This window comes from Ambystoma mexicanum, chromosome 5q (assembly GCF_040938575.1).
Source record: "Ambystoma mexicanum isolate Mex_15411 chromosome 5q, UKY_AmexF1_1, whole genome shotgun sequence".
Taxonomy (NCBI): domain Eukaryota; kingdom Metazoa; phylum Chordata; class Amphibia; order Caudata; family Ambystomatidae; genus Ambystoma; species Ambystoma mexicanum.
Window position 1 is genome coordinate 508,452,635 of NC_090933.1, and position 21,650 is coordinate 508,474,284.

At 44.2% G+C, this 21,650-nt stretch overlaps 1 protein-coding gene across 2 annotated transcripts in view; it reads right to left on the reverse strand.

The window, feature by feature from the left end:
• Window positions 1-1,425: 1,425 nt before the first annotated feature.
• The window catches only part of CCDC178 (coiled-coil domain containing 178), a 3,486,252-nt gene continuing 3,466,027 nt past the window's right edge, over window positions 1,426-21,650 (reverse strand). For both annotated transcript variants that reach the window (XM_069620987.1, XM_069620986.1), the window contains exon 21: window positions 1,426-1,889. In XM_069620987.1, coding sequence (XP_069477088.1) covers window positions 1,737-1,889 — 153 coding nt within the window. In that variant the 3' untranslated portion in view covers window positions 1,426-1,736. The remainder of the gene's footprint in view (window positions 1,890-21,650) is intronic.

Here is a 21,650-nt window from a genome sequence, read left to right on the forward strand (position 1 = left end):
AAGACTGCTTGTTACAAATTTCTGCTAAAGATCATGCAAGCTGGATTGTCATCTTCCTCTGGTGCAATACTAGCGCAGTTTCCAGAACATCATCAGAGGGCCGGTAATGCTGCACACCTGGACTTGGTTAAAACAGTCCAAGCCCACTTAGATGCCATTGCTCTGTGCCTTTGTGACATGGGAAATCCTGATGGTTTTTTACAAAAGCTGAAAAGCAAGTTATTGTGTTGGGATTGAGTAATGTCAGTTGAAACATTATCAACATAAAGATGTGACCTAGAATATGCCAAGCTGGGATTTATACCACATAAGCTATGCAGTTATTTAATAAAACTCTACAGTCAATCCCTGATACAATTCATATCATATCTTCGACTGAATCTGCTCCCTGTTTTGGATCATACTGAAGCATGGGCTAACATTCTCTGAGACCAGAGATGTTGTCGGCTTTGTAACCCCCAAGTGGAGACTAGCAGACACCTACTTACCTGCTGTGAAACTCTGAATGTTTATTACGAAAAGGGATATGGTCACTTATGTTCCTCTCCAGAGAGTTTTGATTCAGATCCGTTTTGGTCTACTATCTGTTCAGTCGCTGGCCCTATCGGCTGCCCCAATACATATTTGGGAGCAGATATCACTGATACTGCATATTAAATAATCGATTAAATGTTTCACTTAGGCACACTGCTGAGACTAATGTCATGCCTATACCGAGGCATAGAATTCACCACAGAAAGCATATAACGACGTAACCCATTGCTATGTAAATTTCTTGTTGTTCTTCTGTATTTCGTTGATATGAAAAAAAATGTGTATGTATATGATGCTCTTTTCTTCATCAATAATGTCATTTTTATATGTGTAAATGAATGCAAAAGGCTAGATGTGTTAGCCATATGTATTTAAAGAAAACACATTTAAACAATTCTATCAAGCTTGCATGAAGGAGAAGAATGTGTATTGCTGGGTAAAATAATGCACACGTTTGGATTGTTAATTATACGCCACAGAGACGACTAGAACCTGCTTGGGGCTCTTATTTTCTAAATGTTCTGCGATGGGCTTCTGCAAGTTGTGCTCCGACTGTGCCCTTCCTTTTGCATAATATTTACCTCAAGCTTGCTTCAGGCTAATGTCTCAATAATTTCCACTCCTTCCTCAGGTCCTTACCACAAAGGACTTGACTAATGATCCATGGACAAAATGAAGCATTTACATTTATTCATTTATCATTCATCTCCAGCTCATTGAAAACTTTAAACTTTCCACCAAATTAAGATGGAACATTGGAGAGTGATTGAGGGAGACAGCTCTCGGCGAGCACAAAAATAATGGGAGACACAACCACACAAGTACATCACAACACCCGTATCATCGCCTCACATGGGCATAGGTATTGTGACAGTGTATATAAACTTTAAGTACTGATTTGCAAAGCCTTTATTTGGGAAAACACAGTGGGGAAATCTGGGGAAGCTTACAGTCACTGTCAACACTGCCAGTAATTATTCTCTCTTCCAATTAATGGTGACATAGATTAATTATCAGATGAGGCAAAGCCAATTGCAATCAGTCACCCAGAGCTGAAATTAGATCGCTCCTGACAGCAGCATGAAAGTCACCTGTTTCATTGTTATGGATTTGCTGTAAGTAAAAGAGCGGCAAAGCATGCTGGGAGGGGAGCGAGCTCCTCGTCCATGAAAGTGTGAAATGGCAAACAGGTGAATGTCCAATTACACTGTTTTCTGAACTGTGTGACTTTGCCCGTCTTTTGTTGCAGCTTCCGAGATGGGCCGATTGTTTGCTTTGCCGCCTTCGCTGGAGGAGCCATCTGTCAGGGAATTCACGAAAGCAGAGATCTGCTGAATCGTTTTTGACATCTCCTCCTGTTTAGGAGAGAGAAACAAACAAAATCAATACGTACTCATTAATTAAGAAAACAAAGTATTATTATCAAATCAAGCATGTGGAAAACGTTCTAACAGCGACGGCGGCGATAAGAAAACAGTTGCCTGATTTTTGGTGCGTGAATCTTTGCTGTGCAAATCGCTAAACTGAAATTTGCGGCTGCAGCATTAATGTGAAAACGTGGGATTTTAAGCATCACCTTTACTCGAACCGAAATGCCAGTGGGGTGTTGACATTCCTCGATACCTTGGCACGTGCAGTCACCCAGGCAGTGCAATGCCCAGTGGCTGACATCAATAGCACTAACCAGTCAAACAGGGTCAGAGTTGCACATAGGCACATTGACTTGCACAGCAGAACGGTACTCTGATTCAATCCTAAAGGGGTCTGGACTTGTGCAGGGACCACAAGGAGAATCGTTGGCAGGGACCCAAGTTACACATCCCCAGTCCTCCCAATTGCAATATTTGCAGCTGTCTGTGCCAGTAAACCGCCAGTAAAATAGGAAAAGGAACATGCAAGCAGTGACAAGGCAGGATTTCCGCAGCCCAATGCGTCATCTGCCACAGTGATATCACCTGGAAGCACAGGCTTCGCTAGGGGTGGCTGAAGGGGCTATAGCCCCCTGTCTTTTGGTTGTAGCCCCAGAGAGAAGCTCAGGGGCAACAAGCAAAGAGCTAGCTAGCCCCGAATCCAGTCCCCGAATCACAGTCCCGGCATTAGCGTAGCCCTGGATTTTTTCCAGACCTAGTAACACCCCTGACTGGAAGCCCAGTCTCAAGCGCAGTGGCTCGGGTATACGATGTGTACTTGCTGATGCCACTCGGATAACCAGACCTGGAAGAGAGGGGTTGGTCAAAGCAGACATAGAAGGAAATATGCTTCCCACAAAATGCATGCTTTTTATTTGCATTTTATTTACAGTAAAAATTCGAATATCTGGTACCACTGGAAACCCATTAGTTTCGGATAATCGAAAGCAGCAGTTAACCGAATGTTGATGTCCAATCCAAATAACACAGCAAACAGGCTGGACAACCAAGCTTCAGGCACGTTTGCTTTGCTATCTGACTCCAAAATGTTATCTGGCATTTTCTTAGCCAGAACCATTATTATTACCTATACAACAGAGGTGCCGGTTGACAGAGCGATCCAGTTAATAGGGAGTCGGATAACAAAGCTTTTACTGGAGTTTATTATTCGGAAAAACAATGTCACCTATAAGAAGAATAGCGTACAGAGGATACGCTGCAGAACGTGGAGACAGTGTTCTACTATGGTGACTTTCAAAGAAAATGCATGAAGAAGGCCAGGTACGGAAGGGGAAATTTGTATTTGTATTTTATTTATTTGTACCGCGCGCCAGGCAAGGGGCATCCCGACACAAAAACTTGGTAAGCATGTTTACAATGTTCCATAAATTCCATAGCATATACATATTGCTTGTTCATCCCATGTTCATATATTTACATCATGTACAAAAAAGCAGTAGAATTTGTAATTTACAGTAAAGTACAACAGTGAGTAGTTATCATGTCAACATAATTAGGCAGGCTAAAATAGAAAGAGGCATCTAATGTGAACGCCATAGGCAGAGGCTCTCTCAAATTTGGGTGTAAATCCACGATTTGGTTTTTAATTTGAAGGAGTTGAAGGAAATGCCATGAGTCGTATACCAGGACATACACACTAAAGCTATTTAGGGAGTAGGGCCAGTATGTACATAGGTATGGCTTTACAGTTGAGAAATCCGATGGGACCTCACCAATAGCTGAAGTGATAGGTTGGGGTTTAGGGACACCCATTTACTTGCTAACAGTTGTCCTTTGAGAAATATCTTGAACGATTCACTAATGAATGGCTTTGATGGACCGGGAGTTTCCTAGAGCTGCATTTAAGTCTGCGATCTTCATGCTATATGGTTTTCGTACATCAGCTTCTTGGAAGAGATCCTATCTCACCTGAACACATGTGTTTGGGAAAGACCCCCAATTCAAACCTAAAGAAAGTATCCCTTTCAAAGAGCCCATGAATGGCATGTGAAGAGACTACTGATTCAAAGTCATAGATAACAGCAGAAATTCATTTGATTAAAAGCATCCTAATCTTGCAAAGGGCAGATTCAAATATTCACATAGCCTTGGGCAAAGCACCATTTTGTATTTATTTGCATTTCTTTTATACAAAAGAACTATAGTCCCAACCCTACCCCCAATCAACCCTTTGGCCCAAAACCCTTCCCACCCTCCCCGCCCCTACCCAGTTTGCAGAGTTACCAATTCCGATGTGACGAGTGTACCATCAGACATGTACCAACATTTGTTACTGTCTCAAGTAGTGCCCAATATACGCAGTTTCTGCAGACAATACATAACATTATAGTCCTTATCTAAGAAGTCAAGCACCAGTTTCCAGTCTTTGGAGAATGCAGAATGTTCCCCCTGTAGTGAATACGTCATCCATTCCATCGCTAGAAAGTTCCAAACTTTGGAGAACCATTCCGTAATGAGGGGGCTCTTTCACTTTCCATTTTTGAGCAATCTCTAGAAGTGCCGCTAATTGCAACATTACATAAGCCTTCTGGGTTGGCTTCGGTTGCTGCCTAAAGTCCTCTTCCATCAATACTAGGAGGCATTTATGTTGCGATCTTGTCTTTTGCAAGGGAAACCTTTCGCTCAGATGTTTATTCACTGCTTCCAAATACTGTATGAACACTGGGCAACTCCACCATACTTGTTACCAATTCCCCACCCGTCCACAATCCCTCCAGTATTTATCGTCAATGATGGTTTCATTTTTCCCAAACGAGCCGGAGTATAATATCATTGCACCATTTGTTTGTACCAGAACCCTCTAGTCTGGATTGATCTGGTGAGTTTGGGGATTGTTTTCCACAGATTTTCCTAGTCCAAGTCTGAGATCTCAGCCCCCAAGGTCACATGCCAGCGTCGCCTATAGCTAGTTGTCTCATTGACTTCGGCATCCCCCACCAGCTTGTGTAGATTCAAGATAAGGGCTTTGACCCATGGATCGGATGTCACAAAGTTTTCTAAAGGTGTTAACTCTCTTACAGCTGCAGACTTTACTGGTGGGGCAAGAATCCAATGTCTAACCTGAAAGTATTGGAATCTAGAGTTTTCAGATAGGTCAATCTATTGCTTACATTGTGTAAATGATTTAACCTCCTCCCCCTGAAACATGTCCCTACGTTTTACACAGCCTGCCAGTTTCCATTCCTTGAATGCATTGGGTTCTAGACCTGGGGTAAACTGTGGGTTAAAGAACATAGGTGTGAGTGGTTAGAGGTATGTTGTCCAACTGGGCTTTTTAACTGCTGCACCCCAAGCTTCCTCTGCTACACCCATTATATCACTCGCATGTATGTTAGCCGGGCGATAGTTTTTTTATAATTGGCAACCTCAGTGCATACTGGAGTCTAGATCCCCCACACTGCTTTTTCCATCTTTTCCCTGACTCGCCCATGGACCATTCTTTGATGACCCTTATCTGGGCAGCGCAATAGTATTTTTCAAAATTGGGGAGACCCAACCTGTGCCTCTCAGTTGGAAGCATTAGCGTACTTAAGGCTACTCGCTGGGTTTTATTCTGCCATATAAATTCTGAGATAGCTCTATGTATTCTGCAGAAAAATTATAGGGGCACTCTGATAGGTAGTGCTTGAAAGATGTACAGAGGTTTAGGAAGGGTGACCATTTTCACAGAGTTTATTCTACCCAGCCATGAGATAGTGAGAGGATCCCACCTCTTTAACTGCGCTTATTTTTCAGCAATGTGGAGAAGTTAGCTGCATATAAACCTTTGAGTTTAGGGGTTATTATTACCCTGAGCAGTTTCATCTCTGCCTGCGACCACCCCAGTTGTATATGTTCCCGTAGGTCAAGCATTTCTGATGGTGAAAGGGATACATTTAAGATCTCGGATTTGGCTACATTAATCTTTAATCCTGCAGCACCACCAAAGCGCTCCAGTTTGTGAGTGGCCATCTGCAAAGTGTTAGCTGGATCCGCTATCACAAGTAACATGTCGTCGGCATAAGCCATAATTTTATGGGAAATACCGCCGAAATGTATCCCTTTTATTCCCTCTGCCTGCCGAAACCTTGTCAGTAGTGGTTCTAAATGGAGTGCATACAGCAGGGGTGACAGTGGGCACCCTTGTTTTGTTCCCCGATGTAAAGAAATAAGGGGAAGTATATGGCTCTTTATTAACAACCGCGCAGTTGGGTTTTTATAATTAGCCTTAATCAGCCCAATAAACTTTGGTCCAAATCCCATCTTAGTTAGGGTTAAAAAGAGAAACGACCATTCCACATGGCCAAAAGCCTTTTCTGTGTCAATAGAGACGAGGACTACTGGAATCTGCTTCTTTTCGATTTTCTCCAGAATATGACACACTCTACGAATATTATCATGCGTCTGCCTATGCTTTATGAATTTCGTTTGGTCTGGGTAAGAAAGGGCATAAGGTTTAATAACCGGTAGACTAAAAGCTTGATAAAAATGTGTGCATCTATATTAAGGCTATTGGGCGATACGACCCGCAATTAGTTGGATCTTTACCAAGTTTGGGGAAAATAATGATTTTCGCCTCATCCATGGAAGGGGAGATTTGGGCAGTGTCTGTAAAAGAGTTGTACAATTTGGTCAGCGTGGGGGCTAAGAAGTTATTAAATGTTTTCTAATACCTGGCTGGATAGCCATCTGGGCCTGGTGACTTATTTAAGGGAAGATCCCGGATAACATGAAGCAATTCATCCTGAGTTATGGTCGCTTCAAGCGTCTGACTATCTGTTGGCGTAAGCTAAGAAAGAGTAACCGACTCTAGATATTCTTTTTGTGAGAGTAAACCGGAGCTTCAGATTTTTACAGATTAGAATAAAAAGTGTGAATTTGTGTGAGAATGCTTATGGATTCTGACATCAACTCCCCAGAGAGCAGTTTAATCTGTTGTATAATACTTGATGCTGCTCTCTGACAAAGCTTAAATGCTTAAAGATGGTCCATTTTGTTTGCTTTAATACAGTATTTTTGTTTTAAAAAGAGAAGGGCTTTCTCAGCTTTCTTAGCTGCATGGAGATTTAATCTGCCAGCTACAGCTCTAAACTCTTTCTGAATCAATGGACCCAAGTTAGTTTCCATCTTCTTTAAAATTTGGGCTAATTCCCTTTCTAGTTCCAATTCTAGAGCCATAATCTGCTTGCGTCCATTAGCCTCGGCTGCTATGATGAAACCTCTCAATGTCGCCTTAAAAGCATCCAAGATGGTATTCAGTGACATCTCACCCTCTCAGTTTAGCTCAAAGTATTTCCTTATTTGCTCAGTAGTTTCTTTCTTGACCACTGGATCTTGTAATAATGCTAGTGGTAATCTCCAGGACCAAAGTGTTTGTTTCTCTTTTGCAATGTTAAGATCTACCATAATTGTGGCGTGATCTGAAAGGGTAATTGTGCGAGTCATAAATTGCGTCATTAAGCCGAGGAGTGGGGTGGAAATCCATGCATAATCCATCCGGGAGAATGACCGGTGTATGTGTTAGTAAAAGGTATAGCGCTTTTCTTCACCCTCTAGGTAAGCCAAACATCCACTATGGATAGATCTGCAAATTTCTTTTGCAGGGTCACCGATGGGGAGGCTGCAACATATTGTGTCAACCTACTGAGGTCCCGATCCGGATCCCACGCTATATTAAAGTCCCCCAATATCAATAATTCTCCTTCAATGAAAGATTCCAGTTGCCTCATTTTGTGTTTCAAAAGCCGTCCTGGCCTGTGTTTGGCGCATATATTGAGGCTACCGTTATTTTAACAGCCATAAACTTTAGAATAGCAAATACATATCTGCCCTCCTTATGCAGACAACTTGGAACTCCGACCCGTGCTTTATCGCTAGCCACACACCTGCACCGTGCCTTCCACAATTGCCTGTAATATAATCGGGTATTGACATAGACAAAGTTTACCTTTATCTGCCTTTCGAATATGAGTTTCTTGGAGCACCACCAAATACGGTTGATGACACCTCAAGAAAGACTCGACTTTCTTTCGCTTCTGCATGGTAATAAAACCCCTTTCATTCCATGATAAGCACTTGAATTATACTCTGTATTTTCTCTTTGCCTTGGAATAGATAGTTTCGGGCACATTTCTATCACAGCATCATAAGTTTTCTGCAAAATGGACGACCCCTGCTCCATTTACTGTTTATCCCCCCTCCCTTTCTAACCCCTTAAGAACCTTACTAACTTTTTTAACCTTCCCCCTGCCCAGCTCACTTCCCTTCCCTTGAACAGTTGCCTGGCATGAGACACAGTACCCATTGTATCCCGGGGCCAAGAATCACCCTTTTTCCCAGGGTTATGTGTGGAGAGTCCTAGCTCCCCATCTTTTACCTGAACAGATAGGATCCAAGATGTTGCTGTCCGTCCAATCTGCTTGTCGAATTTTCTTTGACCAAGTCTATGTTTCTTGAAGAAAGTTATGAAAGCAGTGTCCTTGGCATCCTACAAAGTGCCTGATTTGTGGGTTGGCCTCTAAGTCGAACTCTCCAGTGTTTCTTTGGTGGGCCCCTGCGATTCCTCTTTTGTCGATCCATAGAAGTCCATTCCCCTGCCTTAAAGAGCACCACCTGTTGCTCCAATGTAGCATGGGCCCCTTCAGAGAGTACCACTGGGGTGTCCTCCTCGATATGTAGTAGTGCCATGCCTGACTCCCTAGGTGTAATCCTTTGTTGCCTGCCATCCAGATTGAAGAGTAAACCAAAGGGAAAAGTCAATCTGTACCTTATACCACATGCCTGAAGAGTGTTCACCACTGCATACATATCCCAGTGTTTTTGAAGGGTCAACATAGACAGATCCTGGTATAATTGGATCTCTGCCCAATTATGTGTGATTGTGGCTGCAGTTCTCGCCTCCCTTAACGTTTGTTCCTTTTGTGGATGGAGTGCACACGCTGCCAGCACGTCTCTGGGTGGGTACCTGGTTCCAAACTCTTGGGTCCTGTCCTATGAACCCTATCCAGGAGAATGTTAGTGGGCTCATTTTCCGTTATGAGGTCTGCAAATATACGAATTACTGTTTTTCAATTCTGTGTCCGACACTGATTCTGGAAGGTTCTTTATTCGGATATTGGAACGTAGTGAGTGGTTCTCAAGATCTTCATATTGCAGTTCCAGGTTGTTTGACATTCTAGACAATTCTTCCAGGGCGATATCAGATTGCATACTCCCTTCCGTCAGTTCCAGAATAGCTCGCTCATTAGTATCTACCCTTTCTGCCAGAGTAGATATTTCTTTGCTGAAATCTGCAAGTGACCCTCTAATTTCAGAGGTGAAAATGTAGAGAACTGCAACTGGTAGTAGGAGGCAATTTTGTCTTGGAATTCCTGAAAGCTTTGATAAAATCATCCTTGGATGCCGCCATGTTGTATTTCCAGAAAAACCTGTGGTTTTGATCTGGTCAGGGACCCTGACGGACTCTTTGCCCAAATTGAATACAAGGATTTGGGCTGTTTCTGCTGAGAGTCAGTTTGTCCCAGTTGAATGAGCTGCTTCCTGCTGCCAGACATAAGTCTTTAACTATTGGCTATATAAGATTGGCTATATAAGATTTGCCTTTATTTCACTGTATGTTTAACTTGTCCCAAGGAATAAATACTGAAGCCCATATCATTGACCCTCCTGGAAATTGAAGTGAATTCCGAGAATACTTTCACTGCCATGTATTGCTGGATGCCACTTTCCCCTTGGGTGATTTCTCTGTCTCTGTTTATTTCTCCCTTGGAGAGCTGCAGTTTCTTGGAGCTTACCCTTGTCTGACAAGTGGATAGAAATGCGTTAAACTCTCTGCAGTTTATGGCGAATAATGTTCAACCTGCACCTGGGCAGGATATATTTTGCCTTGTAGTCCCTACGCCATAAAGAATACACCAAGTTGCAGAGTTACAGTGCCTCCGCTATCCTGCACGTGATGTTGTCAGTATCCCGTCTGGGCCCTCACCTTGGCGACTTACCACGTGGTTCAAGTGGCGTACCCAGGCCTGTTACAGCCCCGGATGGCAGTTGGAGGGGGGCACCTGTTTGAGATGTCTTCCTCCAGAGACAGTATAAGTGCTGAGATGGTTAGGGCAGTCTCTCATTTACCGCACTCCTGATGCATCTAATCCTCCACCATCGAGCGTATATGATGGGGTGAGGGGTTGCTGCAGACCTTCACCAAAGTTATTTTGGGTCGAGGAGGGCCGCCAGAACCACAGTGTCCCGACTTGGCCGCATTTTTCAGACAGAGCGATCACCAGCACGTCCTTCCTATACGGCAGCCACCTTGGAATCATGCAAAGTGCCATTTTGACACCTGCCCTCTTCGCAGTGGGGAAAGATATGGTTTTTGTAGCGCTAATTTCGGCACTCCATTTTGCTACATAGAGTTGCCTTGTCTCAAAGTAGGCCCTGCCCTTGCAAACATTTGGACCACAGTTAACTCAGTAATAGAACTAATTTTCTGCAGTCCATAGCTCGCTCGGGAGAATAACAGCATACCATTTCCTCAATCCAGTCTAATAAATCTGTCTTATCCCCTTGCCACGATAACACCCGTCTCGTATTCTACATTGCATCTCTAATTTACTGTGCTGAGATGTCTGCCTAAGTGGGTACACAAACCATCTCTGTTTTAAGGCCAGATGAAAGAGGTTAATTTTCAGAGTCAGACAACTTTTTGCATGTCTGGCACTGGTGCCAACAGTACATGGATTGGGATTGATGCATCTAAAAGTTACGGGTGACATACATGGTGTACCACACAATATGTCACTGCTGAAAATGAGCAGGAATTGTCAAAATGGATGAATATGCGAATGTTGAAAAACTGTCAAGAGAATTTTAATGTTACATTAAAAGAAATGCATTGAAGGACCACCTTCCACCAGCTTCCTCTCCGTGCACACCTTTCCTTGTCTCTCGCCACTACCAATAACCTCTTCCCCTGGTTTGCCAGCTCCTTGCTCCCTCACAAGTGCCCATGTTCCCTCTCCTCTTAAAGAGACTAGGTGTTCCCATTGGGCAGTCGAAAGTGGGAGTGGGGTCACCTGTGAATATTAGTGATGACTGGTAGTTAACTCGGTCTGCGGTTTCCGGGATAACCTGTTAATGTATTTCTGCAGTGTTGCTGGAAATGGGTGATGAGTCCACTTCTGTCTCAGACTCCATCTTGGAACTCATATGAACCTTCAGGATGTCGCTGAAAGGACTACCCTTCTCTCCCAGACTAAGCACGGCCATGTTGGCTGGATGTCTGAAGCCTTTGATTTCATTTGATATATACATACATATGGCGCACTGGACGGATTTAACTGCATCTAGGCGCAGGTTATACATTGATCAACCTCTGATCAAGTTGGTACGTTACATCAACAGACCACCCCAATTAATGGAAAAGGAAGGTTTTCAGAGCTCTCCTAAAGGCCAACATGGAGATCAGCTTGTGCAGTGGGAGTTGGTGCGGGGGAAATTCCATAACCGTGGCCCACAGACAGAAAAAATGTCTGTCCCATCTGGACACACAGTGGGTGGAAGGAATAGTCAAGAGGTGCTTATGGGCCGAGTGGAGAAAACAAATTGGCTGATAATGAGAAATTATATTAACCAAATATGGTGGCGCAGCACCATTTATGTACTTAAACACTAGGCAAACGATTTTAAAATCGATTCTCTGCCTGACAGGTACCCAGTAGAGGGCTGCTGAGACTGAAGCCATTTTAGGAAGCTTATGTATCAGTCTACACTTTGGGCAGAAATACCAGCTAGCAAGCTATTTGCAGAGGCCAGTCTGGACTAACTAGGGAGCCCACCACAACAGCATGAACCGATGATGGATATAATGAAAGGTGTGCAGGAGCAAGCAAAGATAATAAAAAAAACAGATTGTACAAACGCTCCGACCTGATGTTCACAGCCCAAGTCCGACTGCCAAATGCATCCTAAGTTCTTGACCTTGGCTGCAAACGTCATAAGGAGACCAAATAGACATGGGGTGTTATCGGTGTAGAGACCCAATTAGATGCTTAGGTCCAAACAAAATAAGCTCTGTCTTATTTGGATTTAATTGGAGCTTATTGGTGGGCATCCACTGGCCAACCTCAGCGGTACATTGTACTATATTATGCAGAGACTGTGCAGACATGCAAACCTTGGTCTATATTTGGGTATCATCTGCACATGAATGGTAGCAGAGATTGTATTTCGTAAATTTTGCTATCAGAGGTTGCATATAGATGTTAAATAGCAGTGTGGATACACTCCACAGCAAACTGGGACAGAATTAGAGTCATAGCTCCCTAGTTTAACACATTGAGAACGCCTAGTCAAAAATGTGTGAAACAATTTTAGGCCATTTTTAGGAGATACCAGCAACCTCTGCCAATCTAGAAAGCATAATGTCCAAATCTACAGGGTCAAATGCCGCTGATGGGTCTAACATGATCAGCAGCGTCAGTCCACCTTCATCCAAGTTTTTTTATATGCCATCCCACATCGAAATCAACACAGTCTCTGTCCCATGAAGTGGAGGAAAACCGGACTGGAAGCTGTCCAAGATTTGGTACTTGGCCACATACATTTGAAGTTGCAATGTGACTCATTTTTAAAATATTATTCCTGGCCAAGGCAACCCAGCAACAGGACAGTAGTTCTTCAGGCAATTTGGGTCCCGAAAGTTTTTTCAAACAAAGGGGTCACAGTTGAAAGCTTCAGCTCTAATGATACAATACCTTGTTCAAGAGATATATTTAGAAACGTAGTCCTAAATGGTACAAGATTGGTGACATGCTTCCTGGTGATGTACGCTGGAATAGTGTATACATTGTAGGTTTCAGTAGCTGCATCAGCATAGTAATGGTGTCAACCGTTACTTTTGAGAAATCAAAGAAGACCACTGGTGGGATGTAATCACCTATCTAAATGGCAGTCTATGATTGACCAGCGAATCTTATCTTAATGTCTTTAATTTTATCTATAGAATAGGTTAAAATTATTGGCTAGATCAGGCAAGGGGATTAGACTAGAAGCAGCGCTCATTGAATTTGAGAATTTAGAAATAATGGAGAACAATTCTTTAGGTTTATTCTCAGCAGTTGCAATATTGTTCTGAAGATATTTAGCTTTAGCATCAAAAATAGCCTTTTGTATAGGCTTTCAAAACCAATTTTACACTGGCCATAGTGCCATTGTCTCTGTTTCTTTCTGTCAGTAGTCTTCGAATTCGCAGCCAATGCAGACAACCAAGGATTAGACAATGTGTTTGGTGATCAATGTAGGAGTTGTTAAGATGGATTTCTAGAATCTAACCTGGTGGACATATTTTAGAAGGCCACCCTAGTTATAGTGAACAGGGGAACTCTGAGAGGTTAGCCAAAACCGAATCAAGGTAGCAATGCAGAGCAGTCAAGGCTATTCTCAGGAGAGTGTGAGTGAGGTCAGTAGTCCACACAGCGAAGCATACAATGATTCAATTTAGAATGGAATGTACAAACATACAGTATTTATACTAGGCCTTAAACACACACTGAAAAATTAAACAAACAATTGATAATATCACTTAACAGCCAATAATAAACATAAATACAGTCACCAAAGGTTCTTGGAATTACATTCAATGACTTAAATCAAGAGAAGAAAGTAAGTGATGCAGTAAAATGGAACCAAGACATAAGAAACATGCCCTAGCTTCAGAATTCCAATCCCTACGAAGAGTGGGGCTTTGTGCCCAAATGTCACAATGCTTCTCTCTAGAAGAATTTATCTGATTCAGGTAAAGCACTGCAAAAAGGTTACTGGTAGGTGAAAATGTGTTCTTATCTTTCAGGTTTTACTGCCCAGATGCAATGACTACAAAGCAGTGGAATGGAAGGGTACAAAGAGACTTGTTCTCAATGTTATCCTATGGAGGACAGGAGGAGACAAATGCTTTGTGCTTATTTACCCCACTGATTCTGATTTTCCCAGAGGACTGAATGGGTTGACTGGGGGTCGCTGTAGGTTGGATTTCCCGCTGTTGGTTTCGGAAAGAGGTGTCCAGAAGCTACGGGTGCAACGATTCTTCCGGTCGGGCCCAGGAGCAGAGTGCAATCCTTGGCAATGGAGAAATGGAGAATGCACTGATGCAGACCTCTTGAGGACACTTCTCAGGACGAGGGAAGGCAAGTTCCAGCAACGGCCACCGCACACAGACGACGACAGGTTCCTTCCAGTCGCAGTTGAAGAACACCTTCCGGAGCAGGATCCCTTGAAGCTGTGAGGCTGAATTGCATCAGGAAGGCAACTTATACCACAAGGTAACGAGCACCAAAGTTTCGGCTTCAAACGTGGAATGGCGACTGTTCTAGCGAGGTAGCCCACTGCAGAGTTTGTCAGTCCACCAGGTGATCCAGGGACACTTCTGAAGGCTCAGCATGATTGAATACTCAAGAACATGTAGAGAATGGTTGGTCCCACCAGACCTGGGGTTGAAGCATTACATAGGGCCTTCGCAGATCAGGCAGTCCATCAGGGCTTTACTAGGCTAAATGCAGGAAGGGATGCTGGGCCTCTTCCGGAGTCTTCTTCAGATCTCCAGTTGGCTGTTCTTCTACACAGGATTCTTGGCTCCAACGCTGATCTCTAGAAATGGCTGCAGGAGTCCTCTTTTACTAAATCCAGCGTGGAAGCAACCCACCAATAGTAAGAATCTGCACCATTCAAACAGCCAGTAGTTGTCCAATCAGGGACAATACTGGTTTCACTCATGTCCCACACCCAGACACATTTGGCTCCAGGAATGTAGAATGGAGTCAGGCAGTCCCTCCCCCTTCCTGAGCTCCACACACAAAGGCATCAATAGCCCGTGAAAGCAGCAGCTTTCAAAGGCAAGTGCATGACCTTATATGGGATTTCCTGACGTGGCAAGACAGGAAGAAGGCCAAACAACAATATTGCCAAATACGAGCGCAAATCTCATGATGTTAGGCCATTAGCCACATTTCGTAGCCATACGCATTAAACCCGAAATGTGCACACTAGAAATAACAAAGAAATGGTAAAAATATAATTGCTGCCACCAGCTTGTTTTTAGGCCCATATAAAAGAACCCAACAATTCCAAATGTAAGGATGGGGAAACAAAAGCATCCCCATTGCACCGCATTGCAAGATGCTGTGTGAAATGTTAAAAAGGTACAAAGTGTAAAAGTTAGAAGTGAAACATGGTTTCCCAGTACTGATAGTTGGAAGGACTGATCAGTTTCCCCATAACAAAAAGAGCTAAAGGCCAAGGGAGTGAAGCTGAAGGCTTCACTTCCCTGTAAAAAGTCAGGACAGGTGCGAAAACAAAAGCAACATGTTCTCGGGCTCCATAGAACCGTAACGGGAAAGTTGCCAAAGATAAATCTTTCCTAACAAGAGGTGTGCAAGTTTATCACAGATTTCTTAAATTGCATTCATGCCCTTGTTAAAATATGCACCCCAGTTATTGTTTGCAACTTCGTTTTGTTGCGTCTGAAAACTTTGTCTTTGCGTTGAATAAAGGCCTTTTGTCATGCTGCACTGCATTTAGCAGTATTAGTTAATTGTATTAATTGTATAATTTTTCATCCAGCCTGCCATGTAGGGGACTACAACTTGCAGAGACATAACAGTATTGTCCTGCTTGCAAAGCCCGAGGCTCCCTTAAAGGTGCAGGTGCATTAGGTATGAATTGCCCCAGATGATCCCCTGCTCTAGCCCTAGGAAAAGGTGGGCTGGTCAGAGGGATACCTCGGGTACCTCCTACAGGCCCAGAATCATCAAGCTGGTGGCAAATCCAACTCGCGACCACCACATCCACAATCCCAACAAAGAGGCAGGATCATGCCCTCTCTCTATGAGCTTGTAATGACACTCCTAATAAAATTGCTATTTTGTCACAATAAAGGCACACGTTGTGATTTGTCCTACACTGCCTTCCTTCGCAATGGACACTTGCTCACATGAATTTGGTTCAAGCAAGGGCGTCATGGTCTTTTCCTATATGTGCACTGATTTTGTACCATGTGTATAGTTAGGAGCGAAAACAAACACAACATGCACCCATCAAATGCGGACAATGTTAAGACAGGTCAGTGTTACACACAGCACACAATCGTATTTACTATACATATCCAGCAAACAGCAGCCTTTGGTTGAAGATCATGTTTAGTGCATGTGCATAGTGTAGATGTAAGCATACGTGCACTGTGTAGAGCACTTTGATGAATTAAAGGAGGCCCACAGCCTTTCACTGCAGACGTTTAGTGCATGCCTCAGATAAAAGGAAATGGCCAACTAGAATTCTAGCTGTTGTTAAGTTGGTTTGGACTTTACCTCTACCTACTTCCTCCTCAACAACACAGACATATCACATGTTTTCACCTTTCAACTCTACTAATCCATTATGAATGATGCAATGTTAGGCCCCATGAAACGTCATTCTCCCTTTGTACCACACATCTTCTCCTGACGAGAAATTGAAATAAAGACAAACAACATTTTCACCCATTTCCTTTTTTCATTGACCTTATAATCCTCCAAACAACCCCCATTTTATTAGCTATCCCGACCACAAAATCCTAAACACAACTGTAAATTATGGCATTTCAATTCACGCCACAAAATAGCATTCATTCAATGTGAATACATAGTTGCAAGGCTTGTAGACATTACGGGCAAATAAGGTCTCTATTCTCCAGGGACAGAAAATAGGCCTTGGACTGCCACTCTCATAAAGTGCATCAGCGTAGGTTACACCTCTGCTGCGAGTCCTTCCACTGCCAATAATTCCCAGACGTTATTCATCTTACGCCCTCCGACACAGCTACAACCTTTCTCTACATTGCTCCAAAGGTCAGTTTGGATGCAAGCAATAAAGCAGATATCAATTTTCCCAGCATAGTATGCAGTGTGTAAACCACTGGTAGGCGCTGAAAGCCTCAACAATACCACCCCTGAATCCCAGTAAGAGTCTCATCCTGTCAATTTTTCATCATGTTCATCACTTTATTAAGGTACACAACCATCAAACATGGATTCACTTACCTAATCCCCACAGCCCCTTCATCATAACGGTGAGTATATTTTCTGTATTGCATGTAGTTGGGCGGGGGGGAGGGTGCATGTATTACCTGTGTATGAGCTTATATGCCAATTCCTTTTACTGCATACATCTGGAGGAATGTCCCGCTGGCTCCCGAACCATCCCCCATTCTTGAGCCAAGATCATCCTATTCATATCTCCATCCCATGGAGCTCTAAATCTCCAATCCAGCACACCAGTGGAAGATTGTAATACATTATAGAAAGATTATTGAACTTGTTCTCAAACATTGTAAGAGATCTAGATGCACACCGCCCTCTGCAAAATCCAGTGCCTGATCTTCATGTACTTCAATAGGTCTGATTCCTTAATAGAACATTCTGTTTTGTAAGTACTTTAGGATTTCATTTGATTCCCTTCAAATAGATAATAGATCTTAATACAGTCTGATTTTCTCAGCTTTTAAACCTTTCCCTCACGGAAACGGGTGTGAAATCAAGGTTTTGAAACATAAGGATCAATGGAGATGGGAAAGAAGTGAGACCAACCCTGAGAGGTAGTCTAGCCCAAATTTCAAAAGTCGATCCAGTGACTATGGTAATGTAGATAGATAGGGGTGTATAGTGCTTAGGGTTTAACCATAGCTTTCTAAAGGTAAATTAATTTCTGTTCTGAGTATCCATTATGCAAAGCTAAAAAGTAAAGAAGTCAGTGGTCGAAGTGTACGAAAAGAAGTAGTGGAACGATGTTCCCTCCTGGCCTGCACCCACTCCCAACAAAAGCCATCACCACGTCCCCTCCTGCACACAATACACACCCCCAAAAACTTGCACCTGCTGTTTAAGGGAACGTACAGCGCAGAGCACTGAAAGTGCACATTTCAACTTCTTCCTATACTTTCATTTTAAAACGAAACCATTCCGGAATTGTTCCTTTTTAAAATAAAAGTATAGGAGCTGTAAAACGTAATTTTAAAACGTACACGAGCACCGCTCCCGCTCACTTCGACCACTGAAAGAAGTCAGGGCAGAGTATTCATTTTCAGTACATTAATATGACTAAACCAGGAGACAGTGATGATATTATCTAGGTCCACTCTGATAGCACTGAAGAGAGTCGGGTATCTTGATCTATGATATAAATCCCTTATGCTTGAAATATAAATGAAGGTTTCGGTAGAACAATTCAATGTGAGGATCTCAAATTTAAATGGGTGCATTTAAATCCAGATACTCTAGCAAATTCACTCAGCTCACGTTTTAGTTTGGACAAAGAACTAGTTGGACTGAAAAGGGAGCCACAAACAACATTGACGAACAAAGTTAATTTATAATTCTTTCCGTCCAATCCGATCACCTCCACGGCTTTATTTGCTCAGACTCTCCCTGTGTGAAAGGTGCCATACAAACAACAAGCAGCAAGTGTTTGAGGGGTCAATCTTTCCTGATTCACCTCTGCAGGTCCAAATCCACTGCTAGAACTCCATGTGACTGGTTGCACGTAGGTGACCAGAACAACTCAGATGAAGCCCTCTGGAAACCCCCCCAAAGCCTCAATTATGTTTCCAGAAAATATCAACTTACCCTATTAAATGTCTTTTCGATGAAGTGTGTGAATAAGAAGACTGGTGGTTCTGAGGTCACCCAAAATGTCCTTTCTTGCAAGAAGGCATTTTACATAAGTTATCAAATGTTTGCCTGCCTGACTGGTCTGCATGAATCAGTTATGAGATGATCTCCTCCAGTCATGTTGCTAGAACTTTCATGTACATCTTAAGATCAATATTCTGGGGATGTGGCTTCGATAGCCGGCGGAGCGGTCGCTCCATTGAATGCCTCAGTGCAGAGCCTGGGAGAAGTTAGTATAAAACCCCAGTTATAGCCCACAATCGCTGCCTGTATCCAGATGTGAGGGAAGAGCAAAGCCCAGAGACCCGGCGGTGCATCAATCGTCGTCTGACACTGGCGTCCAGCACCAAAATCAGTAATTGAAGGTCCCCACATGCCGCCGGGTCTGGAAACCAAGATGGCACCCTTCCGTTTCGCTTCTGGCACAGTCCGTGCCTGACTGCTTTCCCTGCTCTGCAGCGGCCTGTCGGACCCAGGAGGCATTCAGACTGCTTTCTTTTCTGGTGGGGGCCTGCTCTGCCACCTTGGGGGGAGGGGAGCATGCTAGGAGAGTGCAGCTATCATCGGCATGCTCGGGCCCTGGATGACATGTCCAGCCTTGGTGGTTCAGCATACGGCGAGCCCGGCCTCAGCCATCGGGGAGGCTGGGAGGAGCACCATGCAGAGGAGCACACTAAGCTGGAGCCAGGTGAGGAGAGCATGGCCCCCAGCACATTATTGAAGCAGAGCTCGGCGGGGGATCCTTTGAAGTTCCGGTACAGGGGAAAACATGAGGTACCAGCAATAAGAGAGTTATCCACTCTGGAGCAGCCACCTGCAAGAGTGGGTTGAGGAGCCATTGAAAGCTGGGAGTGCCCTTGGATACCCTTGAGTGGGGGATGAGAGGATCTCCACTATCCCTCCAATCAAGATTACTCCCAATTGGTGCTCGCCAAGAGAGGTGGCAGAAAATATAAAGTGCAGCTGGGATGGAGCACTTTCCTCCAGCTGGGGAAGCTTGATCACCAAAGGGCACTGTCTGGTTGGAAGGCAGACTTTATTAAAAACTGCCTGGGGGTGGATGTGAAGGTGGGAATGCTCTGTCTGTGACGGGGCCTTGAAAGTTGCAAAGCACTCTCTGGGACGCAGAAAGGGTTTTTCACCCCATTTTGGAAGCGAACAAGACACCATACCTTGTGTGGAAAGGATATGGTCTGGAGCTGGTGAGGCTCGCAATCGTCGAGGTGGCCTGAGTGTGGCTGCCCCTCCCCCCTTCTTGGAGGCACAAGAAAGTTTGTTGCTTGGCATCTTCAGTAAATAGTGGCAGGGTGACCATGAGAGGGGATCCTTGTAGCTCCGTCCATGGCACAGTATGCACAACGACACGTAAGCGCTGAAGATGGCCAAACAACAGAAAGCGTTCAAACACATGGATATAGCAGCCCTATTACAGCCCCAGAAGAAAGGGAAGAAGATGGAAACGGTGAAGGCCATGGTTCACTCCCCAGAAAGACCCCCCTAATACACCGGGACAGCTGGCAACAAAGAAAGACATGCAATCTTTCATATCAGACATCAAAGCAGAGTTCAGGAACTGCATGGTGGAGTTCTCAGCGAAGATGGAATGCCTAGATGGGCGGGTCACGGAAGTAGAACAAAGGGTTGGAGAGGTCCAAGATCAGGCATCGGAACAGGTGAAGATGATCGCAGACCTCCAAAGTCGAGTACTCTCACTGGAAGGGGAGATTGAGGCCATGGCAGTTAAGCAGGACTATATGGAGAACAGGGCTAGGAGAAATAACCTCTGCATCAAGGGAGTGCCATCTACAATCCCAGACCAAGCCCTGGGTGAATATGTTGGCAAAGTCTTTCGGGTGCTTCTTCCAAACCACAACAAAACCTCTCTGTTGTTGGACCGCACCCATAGACTATGGGGTAGACGCAGGGATCCCCCATACCTCCCCACAGAAGTGATCACTCAGGTGCCCTTTTACACCACCAAGGAGGACATTATGGCAGCTACTAGAGCACAGAATGAAATAGTTTTCCAAGAGTCCTCCCTCAAAATATATCAAGACCTAGCTGGTGCCACAATACAGAAGGTGAGAGCCCTTAGGCCATTGACCACCTTTTTGCAAGATAGGAAAGCCAGCTAAAGATGGATTTTCCCAGAAGCACTTCAGTTTACAATGGAGGACACAATGCGCTCACTGGAGGAGGCAGAAGATCTATGGGAAGGGCCTAGCCGTAAAACAAATCAGGAAGCCCCCCTGGCACACTCCAAGCTGCCGTACTGAGATGACTCAACGCTTCAGCGTACTCTGTGGTTGACAGTGAGCAAATCAAGAAAATCAGGAGCCCTTCTGAGACGTAAATAATCACAGACCCAAGTCCTCCTTGGTCAGATGCTGCTAAGAGCGAGCTTGCAAGCTTACCAAATCGGGGTAACCCAAGTGCCCCGGTATTCGCACGGCCTACCCAGACCGTCAGATTGGAACCACTCATTGATTGTTGGGGCGATCTGCCCAATTTAGTTACTGCACAGTTTGCCGTGGTTCAGTTTTGTTTTAAAATGTTGAAAACCCAGTTGCACCAAGAAGGTGAAGCAATAGTGGAACCAGATGGCCGCTGACGCTCATCCAGATCCCCCCCGCTCCTCTGTAGAGAACTCAGAATCACAACTGGCGCCTCCCCTCCAACACTGGAATCTGAAATGTGTGACTCTTAACATAAAAGGCTTAAACTTGCCAGTCAAGTGCAAATCGACCATGCAGCGACATATAGACCTGAATAGCTCTGTTGCATTTCTCCAATAGACTCACCTGAACCTTCCTGACTTTGCCCGCCTGTGCAGCAGATATTTTCCAAAGCTATTCCTGGCCTCCAGCGTCGCTAAGAAAGGTTGCACAGTTATCCTCCTCGCGAGAGGGGTCCCCTTTGTCGAGCTGGAGAGGCAGCATGGCTTGGAAGGGTGATATGTGTGGGCCAAAGGTATGCTATTTGGTCAACTCTACACTTTGATCTCTGTAGAGTTGAC